The 26,088-nt window shown below is 55.6% G+C and overlaps 1 protein-coding gene across 4 annotated transcripts in view; it reads right to left on the reverse strand.

Moving 5' to 3' along the window:
* Positions 1–5,398: 5,398 nt before the first annotated feature.
* The window catches only part of COBL (cordon-bleu WH2 repeat protein), a 127,423-nt gene continuing 106,733 nt past the window's right edge, over positions 5,399–26,088 (reverse strand). For all 4 annotated transcript variants that reach the window (XM_037041104.1, XM_037041102.1, XM_037041105.1 and 1 more), the window contains 6 exons: positions 24,064–24,364; positions 14,473–14,570; positions 11,529–13,399; positions 10,341–10,460; positions 9,529–9,792; positions 5,399–6,703 (listed from right to left, as the gene is read on the reverse strand). In XM_037041104.1, the coding sequence (XP_036896999.1) occupies positions 6,686–6,703; positions 9,529–9,792; positions 10,341–10,460; positions 11,529–13,399; positions 14,473–14,570; positions 24,064–24,364 (2,672 nt within the window). In that variant the 3' untranslated portion in view covers positions 5,399–6,685. The remainder of the gene's footprint in view (positions 6,704–9,528; positions 9,793–10,340; positions 10,461–11,528; positions 13,400–14,472; positions 14,571–24,063; positions 24,365–26,088) is intronic.

Here is a 26,088-nt window from a genome sequence, read left to right on the forward strand (position 1 = left end):
CTGGACACTTCACAGGGTGTGGTCACCATGCCTGGCACAGGCCTCAGGGTGGCGGGCTATGTGCTCGAGAAGTAGCTAGACTGTTTTGAGACAAGTGACGTGATAATGAGTTTTCCCAGCTCCATGTGCTGCGAATAAAGAGACAGAGGCCCCGAGTTCACCCCGGATCCGGGTTAGAACTGCTCCCTCCCTGCTCGCCTGAGTGTGGGAAGCTCTCTCACCTGAGGCACCTGTATACTTCCGGCCACGCTGAACACCCTGGGAAGCCTTGACCGGTGTCTGGGTACCTCCCGACGTCCTGCTCCCTGACTTCGGAGATGGTTCTCCCCAGCCTTCTTCAGTGTCCCTGTGGTCTGTGTACATGTGAACCTCACTGGTTTTCCTGCTGGGGACCCACTGGGCTTCGGAAAGGATTGGATTCGTATCTAGACTGCGTACAATAGTGAGCCCCTAAATTCACGTCCACCTGGGGCTTCAGACCATTACCTTCCTTGGAAACAGGGTCTTGGCAGATGTGACCAGTTCAGATGAGGTCTCACAGCTTTGCAGGAGGAAGCTGCTGGTGAGGAATGTGGGTCTTTAGCCAAAATGTCCTTGTGAAGGACCGGGGCCTGGTTTCTCCTGGAGTCAGATGGGAGAGGAAACTGTTCACCGAGAAATGTATCAGCCAGAAGAACGTCAGGGAACGCCAGGGGTTACCAGCAGGTGGGAGGAGGAAGGGCCAAGAAGGACCGTCCCTGGAGCCTTCAGAGCCTTGAGGCCCTGCTGGCTCCAACACTTGGAGAGGAGACACTTCTGAGTTTGGAGCCACCAAGTCTGCGATCATTCGCTCAGCTGTCCTGGTGAACGAACGCGAAGAATGTCCCTGGGATTCAGGAAAAGACTTGGCCACTGTCTCCTTAGCTATTAACTCAGCCTTGCCATCATCCTCCTTCACTGCGGCGCCTCTGATCAAACCTGTGCTGGCCATCTGAGTCCATGGTGTCCCTCACTCCTGCCTCGCTTGTCCTCGTTTGTCCCCTTGTGCTGCCCCAGTAGTTTCTCCCTGCAGGTCAAACATTCTGTCTCCAGCTGGGTTTCATCTGCCATGAGAGCCATCCATAGAGGCTCCAGTTTTGTATTGTTATTTCTAGAGTTTCTTTTCCCCCCCCACACTTGCCCTGACCTTGACACTTCCCTTTCCCACACACATGGTCAAGGTCGTCTCATGGCCCTTGGCAGTGTGAACAGGAGGCTTGACCCCTCCATCCCATTGCTCCAGCACCACAAGTCTCTGCCGATGAGGGTCTGCTGACCCTTGTGTGGACTGGTGTTTGCTTGTGGAGGCTGCTTTCCAGGTCTGCAGGGTTGTCGGTGGGCTAGTCTGTGTATTTTCAAGACTGCCTGCAGAAAGCGTGGGAGAAAATTTGATTATTGATTTCTGGCCAAGATGGAGGTATAGGTGGAAACACTGTGCCTCCTTGCACAACCAAAATTAGGGACAAAAATGATTTAGAAACAAAAACACGACCAGAACAGATAGAAAATTGAACTGCACGGAAGTCCGACAACCATTCAACCAGACTGGTAAGAGGGGTGGAATCGGCGGCTGGTAGAGAGGGGTCATGGCAGGAAAAGGCAGTGGCTGCCAGACCCAGGAGCACAGGCGGTGTGGTGCTGACCACAGTCACACATTCATGCGCAGATAAACTAGGCAAAAATGGGCAGTGAGACAGACCATGCAACCCAGGGCCCCAGCGATGGGAAATAAAGCCTAAAAGCACCAATTGAAAAGGTGCCAGGAGAGACTCCCAGCCTCACAGAGAGTTCGTTGGGGAGACCCACAGGGTCCTGGAATGTCCACAAGCCCACACACCCAGGAACCAGCACCAGAAGGGCCCAGTTTGCTTGTGGGAAGTGGCAGAAGGGACTGAAATACCAGTGCAGTAAGCACCATTGTTCCCTCTCTAACCCCAGCCCCACATAAAGAATCACAACCCAGTGACTGGGTTGCCCAACCCTGGTGAACACCTAAGGCTCTGCCCCTTATATGGAGCAGGTATGATCTGGCCAAAAATGGATCAATCAGAAGAACATATCAAAGCTCCAGAGCCAATACTTCTAAGCGGCCAAGAGATAGCCAACCTATCAGATACACAGTTCAAAACACTGGTGATCAGGATGCTCACAGAACTGGTTGATTTTGGTCACAAATTAGATGATAAAATGAAGGCTACACTAAGTGAAATGAAGGAAAATGCACAGGGAACCAATAGTGATGGAAAGAAAACTGGGACTCAAGTCAATGGAGTGGACCAGAAGGAAGAAAGAAACACCCAAACAGAAAAGAATGAAGAAACAAGAATTTAAAAAACTGAGGAGAGACTTAGAAACCTCCAGGACATCTTTAAACATTCCAACATCCAAATTATAGGGTTACCAGAAGGGGAAGAGGAAGAGTGACAAGTGAAAAACTTATTTGAACAAATAATAAAGGAGAACTTCCCCAGTCTGGCAAAGGAAATAGACTTCCAGGAAATCCAGGAAGCTCAGAGAGTCCCAAAGAAGTGGGACCCAAGGAGGAACAAAACAAAGCACATCATAATTGCATTACCCAAGATTAAAATGAAGGAGAGAATCCTAGAAGCAGCAAGGGATGAGGGGACAGTCACCTACAAAGGAGCTCCCATCGGACCATCAGCTGATTTCTCAAAAGAGACCTTACAGGCAAGAAGGGACTGGAAAGAAGTATTCCAAGTCATGAAATCCAAAGACCTACAGTCAAGATTGCTCTATCCAGCAAAGCTTTCATTTAGAATGGAAGGGCAGATAAAGTGCTTCTCAGACAAGGTCAAGTTCAAGGAGTTCATCATCACTAAGCCCTTTTTATACAAAATGTTAAAGGGACTTATCTAAGAAAAAAAGTATGAACAATGAAAGGACAGCAAACTCACAATTATTAACAACCACACCTAAAACAAAAACAAACTAAGCAGACAAATAAAACAGGAGCAGAGTCACAGAAATGGAGATCACGTGGAGGGTTAGTAACAGGGGAGTGGAAAGAGGAAAAGGGGGAGAAGGTGCAGAGAATAAGTAGCATAGGTGGTGGGGAGAAAATAAACAGGCGGAAGGCAAGAGTAGCATGGAAAATGTAGAAGCTAAAGAACTTATGACACATGGACATGAACTAAAGGGGGAGAATGGTGGAGGAGGGGGGTGCAGGGTAGAGGGGAATGAAGGGGGAGGAAATGGGACAACTGTAATGGCATAATCAATAAAATATATTAGAAAGAAAAGAAAGCATGGGAGATGCAGGATGGAAGCAGCTCCCTCAGCAAGGGTTGGGTACTGGGGGCCCCTGTGGGCCTCAGACCACCCTGTACCCATTCAAACGTGAAATGAACTGGGTTCACCCAGTTACCCAGGCCTGGGCTCAGATGCCCTAGTGTCTGCCCCTGTGGCCCACTACCACTCTCAGGGGAGTTCTTAGGGGTTCCACCTTAGTGGGGCGACCCCCCAGTGAGTCCCCCACCTGGTGTGAGCTTGGCCTCTGACTTCTGTCCTGTCCCCATGAGACCCAGATCAGCCTCTGGCTGAGAGCAGCCTGGGAATGCTGGTGGCCCGTGTGGGCTCCGCTCTTTTGTCCACTGAAATGGCCACCCCTGTCCATCTGCTGCTCTTTGCCACTTCTAAGGAGAGTGGCTGACAAAATTCCCCAGGTTTTCTACGGTTCTGAGCTGCACTAATAACCAGATCCACACGAGACAGATTTGTAGGAGAAAGAGACCAAATCCGTGACATGTGTGCACATGGGGCTTCTGCATGAACACGGGACCCAAGGACACGTGTTGGGCTGTTGAGGATCATACACCTTCCTGAGCTGAGTGGGGGTTGTGTGGTTTGTGACCTGAAAGTGCAGGAAGGCAGTTCACCTGGAGAGAGAAGAGCATGTGTTCGGGGGACAGTTGTTTGCTGTGTGTGTGGGGGGGTCTTCCACTCGGGGACACAGAGAGGGCTTGGACCACAGGGGCCTTGCTGGCTCCTTCCTGTCTGCCACACCTGGTTCCGGTCCGACCTGAGTCACCTGTGAGGACGGCTCCCTGCCGGAGCAGGTCCTCTGTCTAAATATATTTAGGCAGTGCCAGGAAAGGGAAAGCTTTTTCCTGAGTTTTCTGTTTCTTGAAAATAACTAACTTAAGATAGTCAATACCCCAGGGAGGTGCATTTTGCGGGGTCAAACATCTGCTCCCCTTCTTGTCCTGACTGCTCCCCCCGGGATTCTGGTGCAGGTGACAGGCAGCCTGGCACAGGGGGCCGCAGACAGCTGCAGGGCCCGACACCCAGAAAACACAGAAGCGAGTACTCATCGTGGTCACAACGAAACACCTGCAACAGGAGGAAGTGCACAGCAATCTGTCACCACCAGAAAAGTGGCCCCTCTCAGGTAGGTGCCCACAGGAACCCTGCGGCCATTCTGGGGAGTCACTGGAGGTGCCAGGGTGTTGGGAGCCCGGCTGGCATCAAGAGTCAGGTCTGAACCTGCCAAGCAGATGGGAACCAGGGACACGGGAGCCAGGAGCAGGCGAACACCATTTGACCAAGAGCTGTGTCCTCCTCCTAGGCAGGTGTGGAGTCACACGCCTCAGACCAGAGAGGGCTCAGGCCACAAGTTACTCAAGGCCACCACGCCCAAGGCAGCAGAGCCAGAAGCCTTGAGCTCAGAAAGTCCCCCCCACACCCACTGGGACCTGTGGAGCTGAGGAGCCCTGGAGGTCACCTCTGGTGTCAGGTTCCTGCTGTGTCCCCATCAAGTTCTGTGTGAGCCCTCCTGGGCTTGTCATGGCCCAGGACATGCTCTGATTAGGCTGCTCACCAGGACAGTGCACCTGTGCTCTCTGCTAAGTCCCAGTTCCTACCTGCGGGGCCCTGGTGGCTCACCAGACTGCCCAGAGATGCAGGACAGGTGAGCTCACCCCCAGAACATGGGTTGTTCTTGCTGGATGCTGATGGGATACCTGGTCCCAGGACAGGGCTGCAGCTGTGTCCTCGAGTGAGGCCCTGAGCTCTAGAGTTCCAGGAGCAGAGTCCTGCATCCCTGTCTCTAGACCTGCCGAGCCCCTGCCCCTAGGCACCATGTGTGGGATGCCTGTCTACGTGTAGTGTCCCAGGAGCAAGGAGTGGGCACTTCCTGTCTGAGACAACATTAAAAATGCTTTGTGCCACTGCCTCCTGGAACGAGAACACTTCCTTTTTGGCTGTGTCATCTGCCGGGGACTGAGGGAGGGGCCAGATTTGGGGTTCACCCACATGAGGGCGCGCCCAGCTTTGCCCACAGTGTCTGCCACCTGTATTTATGGAGTGAGTAAGTGCATTCGCGCACCCAAACACACCGAAGCCATGACACACACACTGTGGCTACAATTTCAGAGTGCTTTATTTGTGGCACAAAAAGACACGCTGTGGAGACCGCGTGGTGTGGGAGCCATTGGCCCGTGCTCCCACTGCCCAGGGAGGGTGAGTGACGTTCCTCAGGTACCGCAGAGCCCAGCTGCCGAAATAGTCCTGGGAGGTCCCCTGCGTCACACCACACCAGCAGCCCCAGCCTCGGCCTCGCTGGGAGGGAGGCTTCATCCCAGGCTGCTCTCCATCTCTCCTGGTCTCTTACAGAGCTCTGTTTGGGGGGAGCTGAGAAAGGCCGCTGCTGCTGCTTCCTTGTAAATACTGGTGACTGAGGGCCGGCCCGACGGGGAGACCACCGCACCGTTCAAGGGGGACACAGGCCTGCTGGGCAGAAGTGTTGGGACTTTTCCTTTTTTTCTCAAATCACAAAACCTTAGCCAATCTTGGGCTGGTGACACCCAGCATCCCAGGTCCTGGCCCCGGGGGGGATGGGCAGGGCCCCCAGGGCTCCACTCGCAACCCTCCCAGGGGAGGGTCCTATGGCTTCACAGCTCCCACCCACCCCGAAACTGCTGTCAGGTGGGGCGCCGACTACCCCCTGCAGGGCTTTGCGGGGTCTCAGCTGCATTGCCTTTGCGGGAGCTCTGCCCCCACCCTCCCCCATCTGCATGCGCCCTGTGAGTGTCACTCCAGGCGGTCACCACTGGCTTTCCGAGCCTCAGTAGGTCCGACCCCCTTGGCCGGTCTGCGGCCCTCCGAGGCTCCCAGCCGAGACCCTTCGGGAAAGAAGACGTAGGCTTCCTGACACCTTGGCGCACGGCCTGCCGCCTTCAGCTTCGATCCTTCCATCCCCGTCTTTCCCCCTGGAGTGCGAGCGAGTGAGGGTATGTGAGCAGCTGGGTGGGCTGACCCCTCGGTGGGGTCCGAGTCTCAGTGGCCCCCTGCGGGCCTGAGGCCTGGTCATTCACCCACGGCCCGTTGCAGTCGCTAGTGTCCTGTTGGGCTCCAATCTCAACTCCCAGTCTCTGTACTCCCAGGAGCCTGCCAACAAGAACCATTTATTGGCAACTTTAAATACTCAAAGGCAGAATAACACGTTTCCTTGGCACACGAGCCACGCAGCCCCAGGCATAGAGTGCCCCTCCCTCTGAACCGTGACTGTGACGGGAACCCAACAGCACATGTTTTGGCCGCAGGCAGGAACAGTGCTACATCCTGGTGCCCCGGCCATGTGGCGTACTGGAGGCGGGGCGGTGGGCATCTGGCAGGGGCGTTTCTGCCACGGTCTGATCCTCCTGGTGGTTCACACGAGCAAGGGCACCTGTGGGGAAGAGGCAGCCCTGGTTACTCAGGGTCCATCGGGAAGCCGTGGGCCCAGGAGTCTGGGTGCTGAGGGGCACACAGACCGGTGACGACTCCATTCCTCGCCCAACACGCCGAGTCTTTTTTTTTTAACCCCCACTTGACGATATGCTGCCATTGATTTTAGAGAGAGGAAAGGAGGAGAGAGAGAGAGAAAGAGAGACAGGGATGTGAGACAGAAACATCAGTCACTTGCCTTCTGTAGGTACCACGACTGGGGATCAAACCCACAACCCAGGCACGTGCTCTGACTGAGAATGGAACCTGCAACCTGCTGGTGTGAGGGGTGATGATCCAAGCACTGAGCCGCCCGGCCAGGGCGAAACGCCGTCTCTCTGCACTGGTCCCCATCCCCCTCACAGGGCCAAGGAGAAAACGCAGAAACGAACACACTCGACCACTCCCAGTGCCCCTCTGAGGCATGGGTACCCAGAGGGGCCGTGTGAGACAGGGCTCAATTTGGGCGGAGTAGTGATCAAGGGCGAAAGGACCTGGTGTCCCACGTCACACTCATATTGGCCACCCAGGCCTGTCTCTCAGCCCCAGGGCACCTTGAAAAGTGTTCCAGTGTCAGACCCTCAGACAGGCTGCATCGATATTCACTCGCCAGGCCTCTGCATCCAGGATGGCGGAGGCAGGTCACACACTCTGACTAATCCAAGGAGCAGTGAGAACATGGGCTTCTGAATGTCACTGGGAGTGGCCAGACCCAAGCTGAGGTGGTGGAGAGCAATGGCCTGCCTCGGCCGCTGGCCGTGGCCACGAGGGCCGCCCCCCTCACCCAGGTGTCCTGCCACCTGCCTGGTGTCCAGACCCATATGCCCTCTCCTGCACCATCACTGAGTGCCCAGCTAGCCCTTCTCTGCCCAATGTCCTCGCATTTCTCTCTGCTTCCTTTCCCAGAGCACAAACAACATGCTCCATTCTGGTCGACAACCCCCCAACTTGTTTCCTGCTTTCTGGAAGGCACAGGGTGTGCGCTCAGAGGGAGACAGCCTGAGGTGGCCAGTCACAGTGCTGGGTCCCTTCCTGGCAAGCCTGTGACCCCCCCAGCCCCAGCATCCTGGTGAAACCTGCAAGTGGAGAGGAACGTCTCCTTTGAAAAGGTCAAAAGTCTCTCATCGCTGTGCCTCAACAACACTCAGTGTTATTCCAAGGCAGCCCAGGGCTCCAGCGACTAACCCAAATGGGAAGTCATTCGGAACATATTCAAAATTTGCAGGTGTGCAGGCTCAAGCGCCCCGAAATCTGACTTTGGCTGTCAATGGCCCACGGATTTCTCTTTGAGAAACGGTGTTGAAGACAGTGGACAAGGTCCCCGGGGACCCGCAGGCAGTCAGGTGACGACCCCTGCATGGCTCTGAGTCCATGGGAAGCACTCGGGGTGGGGGTGGGGTCAGCACTCTGTGCAGCCCGGTGCCCTGTTTGGCCAAGCAGCAGTCTCAGGACTGGCCACACAGACCTGTCTCCCTCTGCACACGCTCCAGGCTCTGGGGTTCCCCTCATTTCTCCACCCACCCCAATTTCTTCACTTCTGCTGTTTCTACATAATAGAACTGCTTAAGTTCACCAATAGAAATTTTTCAAAAAATCCCTAGAAGCTGCCAGCAATTTCCAACCGCACCCCCTGCAAAGAGAGAGTACGGGGTCTGCCACCCCCACCGCTGCCCACGTCATCCACTAAGGACACTCCCTACTCCCAGCGCCCTAACCTGGGGGTGGGGCTGAGCTTCCGGAACAATGGCCAGTGTCCTGCTGTGTGATATCTCAGGTCCTACCGAGGGTCGCCCACAGTTGTGGATGCCTCGCTATCACAACAGACAAGCCCTGAGGACCCCAGAGCCGGGACAGTGGGTGTTCAGGCTGCTCCTGCATGGGGAACACAGGGGCACCTCCGGCTTCAGCGGGGCCTGCCTGCAGGGATGTGGGCCCCCTCCCTGTCCTCTGCGGCCACGGGCTCCTGAGTGGGGAGCAACGACCTTTTGGGCAGGGCTGGCAGGCCTGTGTGACAGTGGCCCCTGCCCTGTGGGCTGCCTGCTTGCAGGAACCTTCTGTGCCCGAGCTGACCCTCATCTGATTGCCTGATCCTCAGAGCCCATTGACTTGCCTGGGAAATGAGGGCGGGCAACATCGCAGGAGCCACCCCTTCGGGGTCGCACGGCAGCACCAGCTTGGGCCCAGTTGTTAGCCCGAGTGCCTAAACCCCTGGGAGTGGGTGGGGAGGGAGGGGCCATGCAGTGACAGACTCATCCTGAGCTGGGACAGGTCTCAGCAGCCCTGGGCCCAGGGTCCCTCCGATTTGGGAACCACTCTGCTTTCTCTCCGGGACCAGGCGGGCGGGCAGCGCAGCACAAGACCACGCAGTGCGTGTGCTGGGCCCACGGGCGTGAGACCAGTAGTTTTCAAACATTAGGCAGGAGAAGAAGAAATGAGAGAAGTCACAGGGCAGCTTCCCTCCAGTATGAGGACCGCGAGTGTGAGCTGTGCTGCACAGGACACATCTTAGACTGCCATCCAGCACATCCCTGGACCTTCAGGGGTGGGTGGGGGACATACTCAGGGGTTCCCCAACCCCTGAGCCCCCAGGGGCTGGGCAGACTGACTGCCCATCCAGGGGAAGGTGCATCGTACGGTGTCCTCTGGCCAGCGTGGTGCAGGACATGACACAGCCACCCCTCCCGCCCTCACCCCACTGTTGTCCCCAGGCTCGAGGTTCTGCCTGCAGGCGGTGGCATTTCTCCACATCTCTCTTGCTCCACAGTGATGCCCACAGCACCCTCTCACCTTTCTCAGCCTGGCGGCCCCTGTGCCAGAGCGAATGGCATCCATCAAGGCCTGCCTGGCATCCATGGGGTTGCTGAGGGGGCTGGAGCTTGACCTGGTCACTGTCCTGGATGCTGGGGGAGCTGGGGCAGCTGGAGGAGATGGGGGCGGCAGTGCAGGTGGGGGGTGGCTGGCGAGGTCCTCCAGCCTGGGGGCTTCCGTCCTGCGTGCAGAGCTTGCAGCCTCACGGAAGCTCCGGAGCTCCTCAGAGGCACAAGATGCCACCTGGCAAAGACATAGTTAAGTGACAACATCCTGAGGGTCCCCTCCAAGGGCAGCACATGGCCCTGCCCCAAGCCAGGCTGGGAGGCATGTTTACTTTCTGCCTCTGAGCTGCCCCTATGGCCAGTGACTGAGGGCCAGCAGCAGCGTGGCAGTCCTGTCCTGTCCCACAAGGACCTCCTGATTCCCTGATGCCTGGGCAGCATGTGATGGGCCCAAGGCCATGCACCCCGACCTGTCCAATAGTCTGGGAGGACCCACACCCCTCCTCAGTGTGCAGCGTGTACACCAAACTCTTCCTGGGACCCAGGCCACTCTATGCCCCGAAGCCACACTGGGACCCCCTCCAGGGACTTGGAAGATGCTGGGGGCCAGGTGGGCAGGTGGACAAGGGAGGGAGCCTTCCTGGGCGCTCTCATCCCCGTGCAGTGACCGCCCATCTGAGCCAGTCTGGGTGGCAGCAGCAGGTGGGCCACCAGGTGATGACTACCCATCATCTGGGAAGACCCATTGCTGCCCAGCACACCTGGCCGGCAGCCCCCTTGCCTCACCTTGCGCAGGCTGCAGGCGCCGCGGTGCCCCCGGATGGCAGCCAGTAGGGCCGAGTGCTCACTCTCTGCCTCCACATAGGACAGCTTTTTGGGCCCTCCCTCTGCGCTGGGCTCTGCAGTCTAGAAAAGGAAGCGTCAAAATGTGTCACTCAGATGATGGGACACGCGCACTGAGAGGTGGCAGGAAAGGAAACCCAGACCTTGTGACCAATGGATTGACCGTGCCAGCCCTGCCTGCAGGAACACCGGGCCTTTGCCAGGCACCTGTCTCACCAGTGTTGACCTTGTACAAAATAACAGCCGCCATGCATTTGCGGTGACATCAGAGTCTGGCCTGTGATGTCAGGCCCCTCCTGTGATTGGTCCTGGCTTTCCAGAGCTGATAATGTGTTGTTAAGTCCTGCGGATCTGGGTGGGGTCCTGAATCCCCACTAGCTGGCAGTGCGGCCTTCACCAGGTCACTGGGCCTCACCACGACTCTGCTTCCTCATGTAGAAACTGGAGGAGCCATGGCTGGTGTGGCCCAGTAGATTGAGCACCAGCCTGAGAACCAAAGGGTCACCAGTTCGATTCCCAGTCGGGGCACAGGCCTGGGTTGTGGGCCAGGTCCCCAGTAGGGGGCGTGTGAGAGGCAACCACACACTGTTGTTTCTCTCCCTCTCTTTCTCCCTCCATTCCCCTTTCTCTACAAACAAACAAACAAACAAATAACAAAAAAGAAATCAGAGGAAATAGCTCCCCAGCTCCCCCAGCTCGGCACCCTCTAAGGTACCCCAGGAGAGTGATTCTCCTGACGTAATGCCGCTCCTCTGATTTCGGAGGGATTGTTTTATTTGGTGTAACAATGAAGTTTCGTGGCATTTGTGATAGGTTAAATGCCTATCCCTGTTGAAGAACACCGGGCAGGAGGGGCCCGGGTCGACTGTCCACAAACTGCCCCCTCTGCCCTGCCTCCTGCTCCCCGGACTGTTGGTGGTGCCCTTCTCCCCAGGAGGGGGAGCCCTCAAGGCTGGTGCACAGCCCACACCACCCGCTTCCTGTCCTCAACAGCTCTGCTCTGCCCCTTCCTGAGCCATGAGAGAGAAGCCTGGCCCCACCTACACCTGCTCGCCCCTTGTTTGTGCCCTCCCCATCTTCCCCTGAGCTGACAGGTGTGGAGTGAGGACCCCACCCGCCCTGCGCACTCACCTTGCGCAGCCTGTCCTTGCCTCCGGCCGTGTGGATGGCCTCCATCAGGGCACTGTGCAGGGATGTGTCCTTGGGGGCTGGCCTCTGCACAACTGGTCTGAACTTCTTCTTTGGCCCAAAGATGCTGGGGGGTGGTGTGCTGTCGGGGTCTTGAATATCTGTGCACGGTACATCGGGCTTCTCCTCCCCCCTCGGGAGGACGGTGTGGTGGTCCAATCCAGCTGTCCTGGGAGCTTGAGGAGGCTCGCTGTGGCTGGGGCCCCACCTGGAGCCATTCACCAGGAGCCCGGTGGGAACCTGAACATCTCCTGAACCGGAAAGTGGGCCCTCGGTGCTGTCTGGTGTGCTTTTGGGGTCTGGCGTTGAGCTGGCCCTGTGGATGCCTGTGCCCTGCTTTCCGCCAAAATCACAGCTTGGTCCCGCAGAATCCTGGTCCCTCTGAGCTGCGGTGATGAGGGGGACACAGATGCCTCCGTGGGTTCCAGCAGGACAGTCTTGTGGACATGGTTTCCCGGGAGGGCTGCCCCCTTGCCCCCCTGCCGATACTTCCCCGTTGGTGTTGGGCAGATGGCCACAGGGCGACTTTGCCTCCCCTTCACGTCTGTGTGGCTCTGGGCATGGGCTGCGGGTGGCATCTTCTTCCATAGCACGAGGCCGTCCTCTCGGCTCCAGCCCCCCAGCCCCCCAGGTCTTCTCGGCAGCCTCATGCCTCCTCACCACATCAGCGTGGGCTCGAGGGGGCCCCATCCGCTTGGCGATGGCTGAGGCCACATACTGACTGGACGTCCTTCTCTGAGGCTTGAGAAACGGGACTTGGGTGGTATGAGCTGCTGGCACTTTCATGGGACAAGTGGCTGTTGAGGGTGGTCGGCTGTGCCCCTCTGGCAGCAGCCTGCCATCACCCTGGTGGGCAGAGGGCTGCTGGGGCGACACTGCCGTGGGGTCCAGGGAACTGGGCTCTGTTCCACCCCTGCCGTCCGGAAATGGAGCTTTTGCTGGAGCCGTGGGGGTGGGGGGACCTCGGGCCGAGCTCCCCAGGGGCTGGCCAGAGCGCTTCTCCAGGGAGCCTACCCGCCGGAGTTCTTTGACGCCCCCCAGGGGCCGGGCATCTTTTTCAAGAGCAGGGGATGGCAGTGCCATGGTCCTGCTTCCATTCCCATGGGGACTCACCAGGTTCCCCAGCTCGTCGATCTTGATGGCGCCTGTGGAGAGCGACACTCCTCTGTCGTAACACCTCCTCTCCGATTTCGGGGGAACAATTTTATATGTTGTGAGGCCGTACTTAAATCCAAAACTCCCTCCTGGGTTCTGGCCTCGCTGACACCATGACAGCGGCACCGAGACGTCCTTCTCATCATCACTGTCCTTCTCCTTCCGTGGCGGAGAGCTCACGGCCTTGGTGGTCCGCGCCCCTTCACTGAGAGCGCAGCCTTGCCCCCTGCCTTGCTCCTGCACACTCCGGGCTTGCTGGCGGAGCTCAGAAGTTGCCCAGGGCTCCGCTTTCACAGGATTCGGATCTTTGCAGGAGTCGGCTGAGGCTGATCGGACATCCCTCCCAGTGTCCTGGGGAAGGGCAGCTGCATTGGGCCCATTCGCCCTCTGCTTTTCACGCTGCTCCTGGGGCGCCCCTGGGGCCGGTGGTGGGTGGGCCGCCCTGCTGGCTCCACACCCTCTGTCGAAAGACCCAGCATTGTTGTTTCTGTTGGAGAACAGCCCCAACTCCACGGGGTCATCCACTTCCCCGATGAATGTCACTGGGATGGTGTCGGGGTCTGTGTCAGGGCCGATAGCTTCCTGCGTGCCATGACCAGACACGCCATCGATGGAGCCAGTGAGAGAGCTGGTGTCGGTTTCATAGCTCTCTTCCAAGTCTGCAGAGAAGCATGAACACGAGTCACACACGCCCACCTATGTGGCCCGCACCAACCACCTGTGGCCACCACACCGTGACTTGGTTTCTCCGAGGGCCCTTCTAAGTGTTTTTTTTGCACGTTTCAAAGTGGCATTTCAGTCTATCATCTACATTGGCCCGGGGACTGTGTCTCAACCCTTACTCAATGGAGGGGCACCTGGCTGATTGGTGATGTCTTAAGAGCAAGTGTCTGGGTCCGTTTTGCTGACAGGTTTTCCTTAAAAGTCCATCTCTGAACCCACACCTCTGGAATCTCTGTCTGAGCGCAGAGCATGAAGGGGGTGCTGAGACTGGCCTTCACCTTGCTCCTGCTCCCCACAGCCCCACAAAGCATGAGGGCAACGGCCCTGGCTTTGGCATCTCACCACGTGAACGACAGACCCCCAAGCACCGCAGAACTCGCCCTGAAGGATGCAATGTCACGGGGCAGAGCTCAGTGACATGGACACACGGCTGATTCGGACAGATCAGCTCAGTCATGTCTCCCGAGGACAGAAAAGCGACAAGCACATTGGACAGCAGGGATCTGTTCCCCCCTCGTTTTGCACTCAGGCCCCCACCCCTAGTTCATTTTCACCTTGTGCCTTTGCTTGAAGATTTCCGAGCTGTTTACTGTTTACTTGGGAGTATTTGCGTCAGCTTCGGCCTGGTGGGGCCACCCCCGACACCTCCCCAGGAGAACGGTGACAGGAGATGGTGACAGGACATGGCCCGTTATTGGCGAATACATTTTTTAACAAAGGAAGCTGTGTGTCTGGTTCCCCCAGTGTCTCCCTAAGTCCCCTGGGTCCTGGGAGCTTTCCTTTCTCACTACGTTTGCCATTCAGCGTGCAAACTCAGGGCTGCTTAGAGCAGGTGTGAGGCAGCTGTGGGGCCGCCCCCACCCCGACCTGGGAGGGCCGGCTGTGGACTGCTCCCCCCTCCTCGTCCAGGCTGCCTGCCAGCTGAGCCGTTCTTGCTCCCGGAGGCCGCCCCTCATGGTGTCACTGCACAGAACGTGGTCAGGAGAACCTGCGCAGGGGCGCCCCTCACCTTCCGGGTCCTCGTCCAGGTCTGCCCGACTCTGCCCCAACCGCCTGGTGACCAGCAGGTCTCTGTTGTCATCGGGCGCCGCAGCAGCATTCTCAGTTCTAGAAAAGATCAGAGAGGAAGCAAGGGCATGTGTGACCCTTATCATGCATGTACTGCACGCCTTTCTAGAAACACCCGAGGGAGGGGCATCTCCTATTCAAATTCACGCTGCTCTGTGCTCCCCAGACCACCAGGGTCCTCAGAGCTGCTGAGACACAGATGGCATGTGCATGTGTGTGGTATGTGTGTACATGTGTATGCGAGGGGTGTGTGTGCATGTGTACATGATGTGTATGGTATGTGATGTGTGTGGCATGTGAGAGGTGTATGCATGTGATGTATGTGTGGAGTGTGTGCATGTGTGTGGTGTGTGTGGCATGTGAGGGGTGTGGTGTGTGGCATGTGAGGGGTATGTGCATGTGTGTGGTGTGTGTATATGTTCTGTGTGTGGTATGTGAGGGGTGTGTGCACATGTGTGTGGTATGTGAGGGGTGTGGTGTATATGTGAGGGGTGTGTGCATATGTGTGTGTTCATGACCCTGCAGGACAAACAGCTGGCACACCATCCTGGCTCCCTGCACTCGCAGTCCCGAGTCTACTCTCCATGTGCACCACCGGCCACACCACCACGGACAGGCTGACACACCCATGGGACTCACTTGTTTCTCTGTGCTGTCATCGCGGCACCTGGCCCTACCTTGAGGCCCTCTGGGGGCCAAGTGTGCAAAGGCACATGGTGGCCAGGCACACATATGCGCTCTCCCCACACAGCCAGCCTGTCCCTAAGCCCACGAGGAGGCTTCCTCAGGTCCCTGAGCCTCCAGGGGTGGGGGCTGCAGGCTCTGGCCAGAGGTGCGGCTGGGCTCACGGCCTCCAGAAGTGCTCACCCAGGCAGGGTGACATATGGCCCAATATGTCCCTTTCCACATTTTTACTTTGGCTTAATTTGTGCCCTGGACAGGTGACAGAGGGGACAAGGGCTTGGAGGGCCAGAGTATACCACCCACAAAGCCATGCTTCTGGAATTCTGGAACAGGAAATACAAAACTGATCATAATGACAACGAAGAGTTATGACAGTGGTGACAGTAATAACCACGCCCACTTGTGCCCCACCAGGAGCCTCCTCCCAGACCTGACGGGAGGTGGCACTGGCCATCGCATGTCCTGGCATCCCTCTGAGTCGAGAGCAGCCCCCCTGGGCAGGCTCCCGACTGAGCTCTTTTGCACCGATTCTCACCAGCAGTTTGTAAGGCAGAGTGTCCTGTCACTGCCTCCGCACAAACAGAAGACAGAGTCGAGAGACTAGCGGACCTGCCCGAGGTCAAAGGGCTCCTACGTCCAGGGGAGGACCAGCCAGGTTGGGCAACCAGGGCACAACCTGGGCCTGGCCCCCCGGGGGTCTGGGAGAATGTCTGCCCACCTGTGCGGGAGGATTGGCCTTGCCTTGTGCGCTCCCTGGGACAGCAGCACCATGAGATAACGGCTAGGAGAGCAAGTAGGAGACAGGTAGGATACATGTCTCTAGGTTCCTGCCACTTGAAGAACGGAGACCCGTGACGGTCTTCCCCACTGCTGGTTAAAACTGAGGACAGTGTCCGGCACTGCCCATCGGACCCTGATCGTGTCAGGAAAAGCGCTCGGCACAGCCCTCACGTAGCAGAGTTTGTCTTCTGATAAATGAGCCTTTCTTCCCTGGTCGAGGTGCCCTTCGAGGAGCCAGGAAGTGGCGTCCAGATTTCTCTCCGCTGATGTCCTCTGACAAGCCAGACAAAGGGGCTGGTTGGAGATGTGTGTGCGCGCAGAGCAATTAATAAGGGCCTTCGGAGGCACGGACTGTCTGTCCTACTGCTTCTGCCTTGGACTTTATCTCAGTGCACTTCACTAAAGCCGTGGTTTTCTCTTTCACAAAATGGGATGGCCTCAACACATTGAATTCAAATATTTAATAATGCGCACGGCATAGAAAATTCGGGCAGCGCTGCGTAAGATGGCCTTTGAACCGGGGAAACTGCACACATTGGACATGCCCACTCTTCGTGTACTGTGCTGAAAGCCCACTGAACAAGCCCATACCCATGTTTTTACTTGAAAGTATCTGCCTTTACTTCAAATTAAGCAAAGTCACCTCGCTCGATGAGAACAGAATGATAGAAACAGAAATAAAAATGACCTTAAACACTCCGCTGCCGGCGCTTTTGTTTGATGCACATCGACCCGGAGAGGACAAAACACTGCAAGCCGACAAAGGGCAGCGACTCAGACACTCGCCCCGTCGCTCCCGGGTTTAACCGGAGAGCGACGTGGAAACGCCCCTCACGAAAGAAACACGTCGCTTCCACTTTTCCGCTCTGTAAGAATGTTGGCTCATAAGCCTGTTTTGATCGTTTGCCTTAAGAAAAGAACCCCATAGGGGGAAATACATAAACGTAATACCATTCATCGTATTCAGGGAAAGATCTCCAAACAGGAAACAGTAGGGAGTGAGCTGACCTCCCCCCCTGCATCGATGCCCCAGGGCGTGGACACCGGTCGGCACATGGACCACCGTGTTTATGTAGAAATACAGATGGACGTTCAGTGAAGAAATTGAGACGTACATAGCTGACCCCGAATGACACGGGCTTCAAGTGCATGGATCCACTTTGATGCTGGCTTTCATCAGTAAGTATTCATACAGCCAGCCTGTCCTATTCTCAGGTCTTGTACCTGTGGCCTCTGCCAACCAAGGATGAAAGGCAACATTTCCAACTTGTAGTGGGGAGTCCTCAGATGTGTGGGGCCAACTGTATGAACCGTTCCACACCGTTTTGTATTAGAAACTCCAGTGTTTGGGATTTTGGTATCTGTGGGGGGAGGGGTACATGCTGGAGCAGCTTCATCGCAGATACCGAGAGGCAGCTATGTGTCTGGAGGGTTGAACGTTACACTCAGATTTTCAACTGCGTGGGCTTGGTGCCCCCAACCCTCCTGTACATTGCTCAGGGGTCACCGGTGTGTCACATACAACGACTGAGGGTGCAAGAGTGGCACCTGCGGGAGTGGGCATGGGGGTGGGGCAGCAATCTGGGCACCCTCCGCCCCGCGGGCTTCATAGAAATTGATGCACTATAGCCAATATTTTATCCTTATTTTAGAATCGTGTTCTTACAAAGCAGCTTGAGGGATAAAACAATCTTTTAAATGGGAAACATTTTAAATAATCCTTTGGTCCTCTAATGAACAGCAATTCTTTTTTGCAAAGAGTGCCCAGGCTGGGAGGGAAGGAGGGAGGAAGGGAGAGAGGAGGGTTGGCCGGGGCTGGCGTTTCCCGGGGCCATGGAGCCTGCTGTCCCTGGGCAGAGAGGCCACTTGGCTTCGGCAGCTGGCTCTTCCCGAGGCCACTGTGGGCCACGTGCTCCGGGCCCTGGACTTCGGCATGAATGGATTGCCTGGCAGATCCAAAGGCACTGGCAACATCTCTGTTTTGCTTTGTAATATAAAATCTCAGAAGGGAGAGATAGTGATATTTGTTTCTCCTTCCTCACCCACCGCCATCAGCTTCCCCCAATAATTACTAGTAGCCCCCCCAAAGCCAAAGCGAAGCCTGCCATCCCTGAGCCATGGGGCAGCATGCTGTCGACAAGCAGCAGGGCTGAGTTCAAGTCCCTGAGGGGTGGGGGAGCTGGCAAGAAGCACTAGTGTCTTCTCAGCTTGAAGTGTCCGCGCAGAGGCCCTCCAGGCACCACTCCCTAGCCTGGCTTGCCCCCCAGTCCTCAGATATGGCTCCTGTGACAGTTTGCTTTGGCTTCAGACCAAGAAAATAAAGGATAAACATGGCCCAGACATTTCGATTCCGGGCTGCACATGTTGAGCAAACATTGCCAGCAGCATTTTTTCACACGGGTGTGACCCTGCAGAGAACAGGGTGACGCTCAGGACACTGCTGCATCGAATACAAGGGACAAAGGGCGACCCTGGTGAGTTTCAAACCACAGTCTGCCCAGACAGTGGAATTGCCTGCTCCCCGTGGGGCAGGCAGCAGGGGACAGGAGACAGGGCGGGAGCCCCAGGGTGCAGGCCTGATGGTCTCAGCACTCAGGTGTACCAGGGGCCGCCGGTCAAATAAAAAAATAGGAAAAATAGGTGCTTTTCGGTTTGGTTCCGTTTCATTGTATATAAGAAGGGGGTGGGGTGGGGAGGAGCCTGGGTTAATTATGACCCATTCGGTCATTATCTTGTTTGATGTGGTTAGAAGAGTTTCTTTAAGTAATTTATCCAATGGCAAAATCATGGGAGAAAAAGGAGTTGGGAGAGAAAAAGACGTCCCTTTCAGGTGGCAATACAACTTGCAAATGACAACAAAACCAACACATAGGATTTCAAAAACAATTACTTGATAAACTGCAGGCAAGAAGCCTGGGAGAAGACACAGCTGATAGCAGCCCTGTCATTTAACCACCCCTTCCATCAACAAATGGCCCTGTGGTGACAGAGCCCCAGAGTCCCAGAACTACATGCCCAGGAGGGATGTGATGTGAGCCACCAGTGCGATCTTAGAACTTCCTGTAGTCCCGCTGACCAAGGGAGGAAGTAGGTGAGATTGATTTCAGTGAGATTCCTTATTTAACTTCAATTAGCGTACCTTATTTAACTCAGTTTTAACCCAAATTATTTTCACTATTTGTACATGTAATTACTATAAAACTGCTTTTTTTCCTCAGGCCAAATTTGGAGCATAGTTCACACTCACTGCACATCTTACTTTGGGTGGGACCATGTGACAGGCGCTCGTAGCCAAGATGTGGCTGGTGGTTACTGTCCTGCACAGTTTAATTCTCCTGGCTCTTTGTAAATGTAGTTACAAAGTTTCAGCATCTTGGAAGGTGTTAAAACGTTCATGAATGTTCCCATGGGTCCAAAGTCCCTACAGTTACAAAGTTGCAGGGCTCTGAATGGCATAAAATGTTTCTAAAGTAAGTCCCTACAGTTACAAAGTTGCAGGGCTCTGGAGACTATAACATGTTTCTAAAGGCTCCTGAGGTCAGAGCTCCCGTGGGTACAAATGGCCAGGGCTCCAGCTACCACTTGAAACCATAACCCTGAAGGCCACAGCAGTTCCTCACTGCCCCAGCCATCACATCCACTGCTCCCTGACAAGTGGGGCCGAGAAGGAACTTCAGGGGTGTCCAGGTGGAGGGGAGAAAGCAGCAGGCAATTCAGGGAGCCACCCGCCACTGGAAGAAGCTCTACCTGTTGTCTTCTGTGGCTCTGCATGACCTCTCTGAGACCCTGCTGCTCCACATGGGGCCCACTGACCCCATTCCCTCATCCCCCCGTGTTGCACCCCGACAAGGGAGCCCCACCAAGGCTGACATCGGTGCAGCAGCAGCCCTGACGGAGGGAGGACCCTCTGCGGCACCCGTATGGGGCAGGTGCCAGTGTTTCACCCCTGGACTGAAGAGGTTAAGAAGGACACTTTCAGCTGAGCAGGAAGGAGCTACTGGGGATAGAGTGCTGGCCTCAGATTTGTCAACCTGCCACCCCAGGCCACCCTGGACAAAGAAGTCTGTAGGACTGCGCCACCTGCAGGGTGCAGAGAAAGCAGAAACACTCATGGGCACTTCACCGTGTAGATCTTATCAACATGGGTCTTCTCAAGCCACAGAGGATCTTAGACCCTGTCCCCAACAGTACTCAATGGATTCCTGAGGACCAGGAAGGTGGCAATAGTATTGGGTGCCTGGGCAGTGTGTCAGACCACGGACACGCCTTCGTCTACTGGGACCAGCTGCACAATGCCGTTCTGTAAGCTGAGGGGACTGAGACCGCTGGGGACAGCCTTGCCACCTCTCAGAGTCCACTCTCCCAGAGAGGCCCAGCCTCACCAGTCACGGCAAATGAGACTGTAAGACCTGGCATCAGCAAAGGGGGGAGAGGTGGCATGGTCACAGCTGGGCTCAGCCTCGTCACTGCAGGAAGGCCCTGTCTTCTGGAGTACAAATGGCCACATGAGGACTCACTGCAGAAACCAGGTAAGAGAACCAGCAGGGCAGAGCCAGGAGGCTGCAGATGGGACCAGCAGCCGGCACCAATACAGTGGCTGGCACCGATACAGTGGCCTGTCCCACTCGAGTGGCCTGGGTGCTCACACTTCAGAGGCACATGAAGAGAACCTGGCCCGACCTGCCCTGAGTGTGCGGGTGTCAGGAAACATACTCTTTGTCAACGCCTCTCTCTCTTTCTGCTGCTGTTCTCTGAACACAGTGTTCTTGGGCAGTGTTCTGACGGCATCTCCTGTCCCTGGGTCAGAACCTCATTCCGTGGCAGGGGCAGGTTCTGTTCTCACACAATAGGTAAGCCTGATTCTGGGGTGCTAATGCCCCCAGCACTGGACTTGACCACTGACCAGTCTGGAAACCTGGAACTGGCCTGCTTGATCGGGGCCCACCTGGGCTTTGCCGGCTCGCTCTCCTGCCCAGCACTGGACAGCTCCCGTCCCTCTGCTGCAGAATTTGTGAGGGATTTCACTATCTCACTGCGAGGAAGATGCAACGGCCGCCCGGGTTTACTTGGGAAGAGATATTTTGCAGAGCCATGTCCGGGGGTGCCCGAGTCACAGCGATGATACTCTGCAGCAGGAAAACAAGGGGATGGAGGAAGGGCCCGGCGCCCTCTCACAGCCTGCAGCGTGCAGACTTGGGACAGGACATGTCCAGTGCGCAGACGTGCTTCGTTTGGGCCTGAATGTTTGCTTGGTTGTCAACCTTTACAGTTTAGAAGACCCCACCTAACACCAAGATCTCTGGCTTCTCCTGATCTGTGATCCCTCAGGGCAACAAGGGCTGGGAGGCGGGAGGGGCAGGCTCCTTGGAGGGACGTGCACCCTGCAGCTGTCCCAGCGCCTCCCTCTGAGCTCGCACCCCTGATGTCACACTATGGGCTCTGCCTTTAAGGCATCCTGAGCTTCACTGGAAATCATGCACTTGGACACACCTGCCTGATACACCTGGGTGAAGCTCTGAGTTGCTCGAGTTTGTCGGTGGAGCAACTCCTGTGAAAATAAACTGTGATCATTCTAGGAGAAATTAGGGCAGAGAGTGGGCCCCAACTCTGGGTCAGAGAAGAGCATGGGACAGGCTGGGAGCCCAGACCATCATCCCCTTTGGACAGCTGAGCTGACCCCGTGATGGAAAGCGGCCTGCTGTAGAAGTTCATGGTTGCTCCCTTTCCTATCGAATGGCAGTGGTAGTGACAATGGAGCCCCATGCACGGGGGCAGGGGACTCAGGTTCACCCCACCTCCAACAGGTGGGCAGCGTTATCTGAGTATGCGCAAGCAAAATGCACGGCTCAGCAAAGCTAGGTGGGTTCTCAAGGGCCGGACAAGTAGTCAGTGGTGGTGGGATTCCACTGCCCCTCTGGAGCCCCTCCATGCCCCTGGGCACCTGAGATGAGGGCAGAAAACTGTGCCCTGCCCCCTGTCTGGATGAAGCAAGGGCTGCCAAAGACTCCATCACTGTCCTGGCTGAGACCACAGGCAGCAAGAACCATTCTGGTTCCCCGTGTGAGAGTTTACACCCCCCTGCCCCACCAAGCACAGCTAGGAATGTCTGCTTAGTTTCAGATGTGGGGCTCGGTGTGGGCGGTCCCCGTGCAAACCCACAGAAAGGACCTGGGGTTACGGAGAAAGTGGTTTTTCTTCACGGCCAGTGGACTGAGAAGGAAACGCCGCTGTTTCTCTCTGCTCTCACAGAGGCGAGCGGCGCAGGCTGACCTCAGCCACATGCATCTCGTGCGGGGTGGACAGAAACCCCGCTGCTGCCTCCTTAGCTCCTGTCTGATGAAACATGAACTTGTCCTTGGAGTTGGCATGAAGACGGAAGAGCTAGACATTAAAACTATTATAGTGTAAAAAACAAGCAAACAGAAAACTAGGGGAATGCCCACGATATACAATTAGGTAAAAATGAATCAAAATAAAATACTATCGATGGTAAAATTACACTAACCAGTTGAAGATTCTTGTTCATCTGGACAAAGTTGCAGCAAAATCGTAAAAGGATGAAACCCTTCATTCATGTTGGTGAGTGACTTATGAACTACCTTTTATTATTCTATTTTATTTCCACGAATGCTTTTATGGCACTGTGTGATTGGTTCTTAAAAGTATGTAAAAGGTTAAAAAAGCTCATGGGCTACAGAGAATTAAGCTGCTTTTTTCCTAAAACAGTAAAAAAAAAAAGAATTGTGACGGAGATTGGCTGCATACGCGGGAACTATGAAAAGGGCAGGAGGGGCAGCCGGAGGTGCATCTGGAAACTTCACATGTGACTAAAGTGGGACCAGGAATCAGTGGGAGAAAATAGTTTTTTTTTCACATCACACCCCAAAATAAACCAAGGGTAGACCAGAAGCCCAAATACGAGAAAGCAGCATTAAGCTTTTATGAGAAATTCAGATAATTTTTAGTCTTTTAGGGCAGGGGACCCCAACCCCTGGGCGAGGGACTGGTACTGGCCCGTGGCCTTTTAGGGACTAGGCTGCACAGCAGGAGGTGGGTGGCGGATTGTTGGAGCCAGCAAATCAGCACCCGCATCACCACCTAGGCTCCGCCTCCTGCCTCCACACCGCCTCCCCTTGTCCTTGGAAAAAGTGTATTCCACAAACCAGTCTCTGGTGCCCAAAAGGTTGGGGACCGCTGATTTAGGGCATGAGAAGGGTCTCTTAAATATAGAGAACATACATATTCAGGAGAACACTGATCAGTTTAACAACACTAAAATTAAACAGCATTTTTTACACAACAACCAAAGAGTTAAATCAAGCCAGAGTCTTTAAGACTCTCCGTGTGTAATGACTGACAAAGGAGAGATGAAGGATGGTTTTTAGAGTAACACCACACTTTTCTAAAAGGGTGAAAGTCTATGAAGAGGCGACACGCAGGAGAGGGAAACCCAAACTGCCACCACATGTGTGACAAGCTGCCCCTCCTTACCAACCAGGCACATAAACTGAAGCCCCAGGAAATGCTGTTTGCCCGCCATCCCACGGGCGGGTACATGTGGAGCAACCCCTGCTGGGCAGGCAAACCAGACAGTCCTTCTGGGGAGCAAGTCGTCAATGATGTGCAATCATCGAGAAAGTCAAGAATACGTTCGTCTGAGAGCCTAGTCACTTCTCTGCTAGAACACACTCCCGATGTGCAAGCAGAAACACGTGCACAACTGGCTTCCGGCGGTGGAAACCCAAACATGCCACGTGCCCATTCCTTAAAAAATAAGTAAAGGCACAGAGGACACGCACATGACCTTGGAGAAGTCTAGAAGGCAGGAAGTTGAGTGGACAAGCACCCCACGTGAAGGGCCCCAGGTATCGAGGATATCCACAGTTGCACACACACACACACACACACACACACACAGCTGCCACCCCTAGTTATTCATCAGTGCCTGTGCACCTGGAAAGAGCAGGTAGACGTCACCATGGGAAACAAGCCCTGGTCCCCGGGACAAGCACCTCCTCTCCTGGAGACCCGGATGGGGCCCCCCTTCCCCAGCTGTCCCATCACTCACCTCGAATGCCAGGGCCCAGAGCCGTTTCTCTCCCATGAGGGGCTCTTCAAGGAGCCCAGTTCAGGGGCTCCAGCCAGGTCCTGGTCACTGCAGTCCTCCTGGTCAGTGGCCCACTTCTCTCTGGACTTGGTGCTGTCGTGCTGGGAGTCCAGAGAGATGATGTCGGAGGGGGAGCTCACCACACCCGAGTCTTCTGTCGTGTCCTCTGAGGCAAAGCAGCTGCCAACAGACACTGTCTCCTCGGCGTCCGGGGTTGCCGGCAGGACCCTGTCCAGGCCGCTGGGCCCCAGGGGTAGGCTCACTGCACAGAACACGGCAAGGACATGTCAGCTGGCACCTGTGCTCCTGCGCCACCCGGCCTGCCCGGCTTGCCCGGCTCACCAGCACTCTGGGTTTGGGGTGCTAGGGACGTAGGGGTTCAACACACGGCTTCCTCCAGAAACACTTTAACCTGGGGCTGGGGCCTGGGCCTATGTGTGGCTGAGAGAAAACAGCCCCTCAAACATCACCACCCTTTGAGGTGGCCTTTCGTTCCTGAGTGGACGGTGGGCACACATTTAACAGTGCAGGCTGACGCCATGGTGAAGGCCTTGGTTTTCAGATGGACACTTGGTTTCATGGGAGGTGTTTTAAAATAAGTTCTTTTCTTTAAAAAGTAGGGTTTTTAAAAAATCTTAACAAATTTAGACATAGATAATACTGTTTGGGAGCTTGTGACAAACAGTCCATTGGGATTCGAACTTTGGCCTGAAATAGCGATGGCACAGCCCCCATTGGCATCCAGTTGTCCCTCCGTGTTTCCACGCAAGACGGTAAGTTCTGGTCTAGAGAAGAGACAGGCTTGGGAGGGGGCTCCATGCGGAGTTAAAAAGAACCAGGACGACAGCACCCTGAGCACCGAGGGACCCCCGCTGTGGAAGGGGTGGTATGCACTGAGCTGCATCTCACTATCAAGTCCCCTCCCGTGACAGTGACAGGCACAGTGGGGATGCCATGGCCATGTGGCCCCTCTCCCAGGCTATTTGAAAACATGTTCGGTCGGTGAGGTTATTATTTTCTTTCTTCCCGAGCTTCTGGGGTTTGTAAAATCTGTGGGCAGAGCAGAAACTCTCACTGATGCCGAAACTGGAAAATGGGTGCGCACCACCAGGAGCCAGCTCTGCACCTGAGTCGCTCGTTTTTAATGTCACATAGAAATAGATTTTAAATGTTGATACCTCAAAACGTATGATGGGAGCAAGCGCTGTGTGGGGTGGTCCTGGAAATAGGGGCCATGCTATGCTGTGGCCTCACTGCGCTTTGCTACAAGATCACCCCCCCCAGTAAATGACTGAACACCTACGGTGACCGAGGCTCCAGGGCATGCCTGGCTCACACCCCACACAACCGGGCACTGGGAGTCTAGGGACAGTGGTCCAGTGGCAGCCCCATCGTACTTAACACTGCCATCATCCTACCAGGGCAGCGGACTGGCAACCCAGAATTAACAGAAAAATAAAAAATAAAAAGATGCTGGGGCATCTGCGATCCCAAACAATGACATAAAGCAAAGGACAGAAGTTGCACAGACAGACATCGCACGGAAGCGCCCGAAGAAAGCCAGCACACAAAGGAGGGCTGTTCCGAGAGGCCCGGATGCTCAGGGCGACGTGTCCCGGCCCAGTGGCTGCCTCCCAACAATGCCCCTTTCTTCTGGCTCCCTTCCTGGCTTTTGTTGTGGGACCTTAATTAGAGGGCAAAGAGGAGAAGAAATGCTGCCCATGGATTAACACAAGCGGCCCCTTCCTGACAGTGGTTCCCCAAGAAGCTGTCACACCTCGGAGGGTGGCCGGCTGCTCTCGCCATGCAGCCTGTGGCTCCACCTCCAGACGTCACCCTGTGGGCTCTGCTCCGAGCTGCTCCTTGCCCCGCTGACAGCTGCTGCCCCGATGGCCGTGGGGACCCCAGTCTCCTGCCCTCCTTCCGTCACTGTCTCTGAATAAGTAGGTCTATTAAATGAGCACTTTTTCTTTCACGTAGTGAGGA

This window comes from Sturnira hondurensis, unplaced genomic scaffold (assembly GCF_014824575.4).
Source record: "Sturnira hondurensis isolate 20B ecotype Veracruz unplaced genomic scaffold, ASM1482457v3 Scaffold0002840, whole genome shotgun sequence".
Lineage (NCBI taxonomy): Eukaryota > Metazoa > Chordata > Mammalia > Chiroptera > Phyllostomidae > Sturnira > Sturnira hondurensis.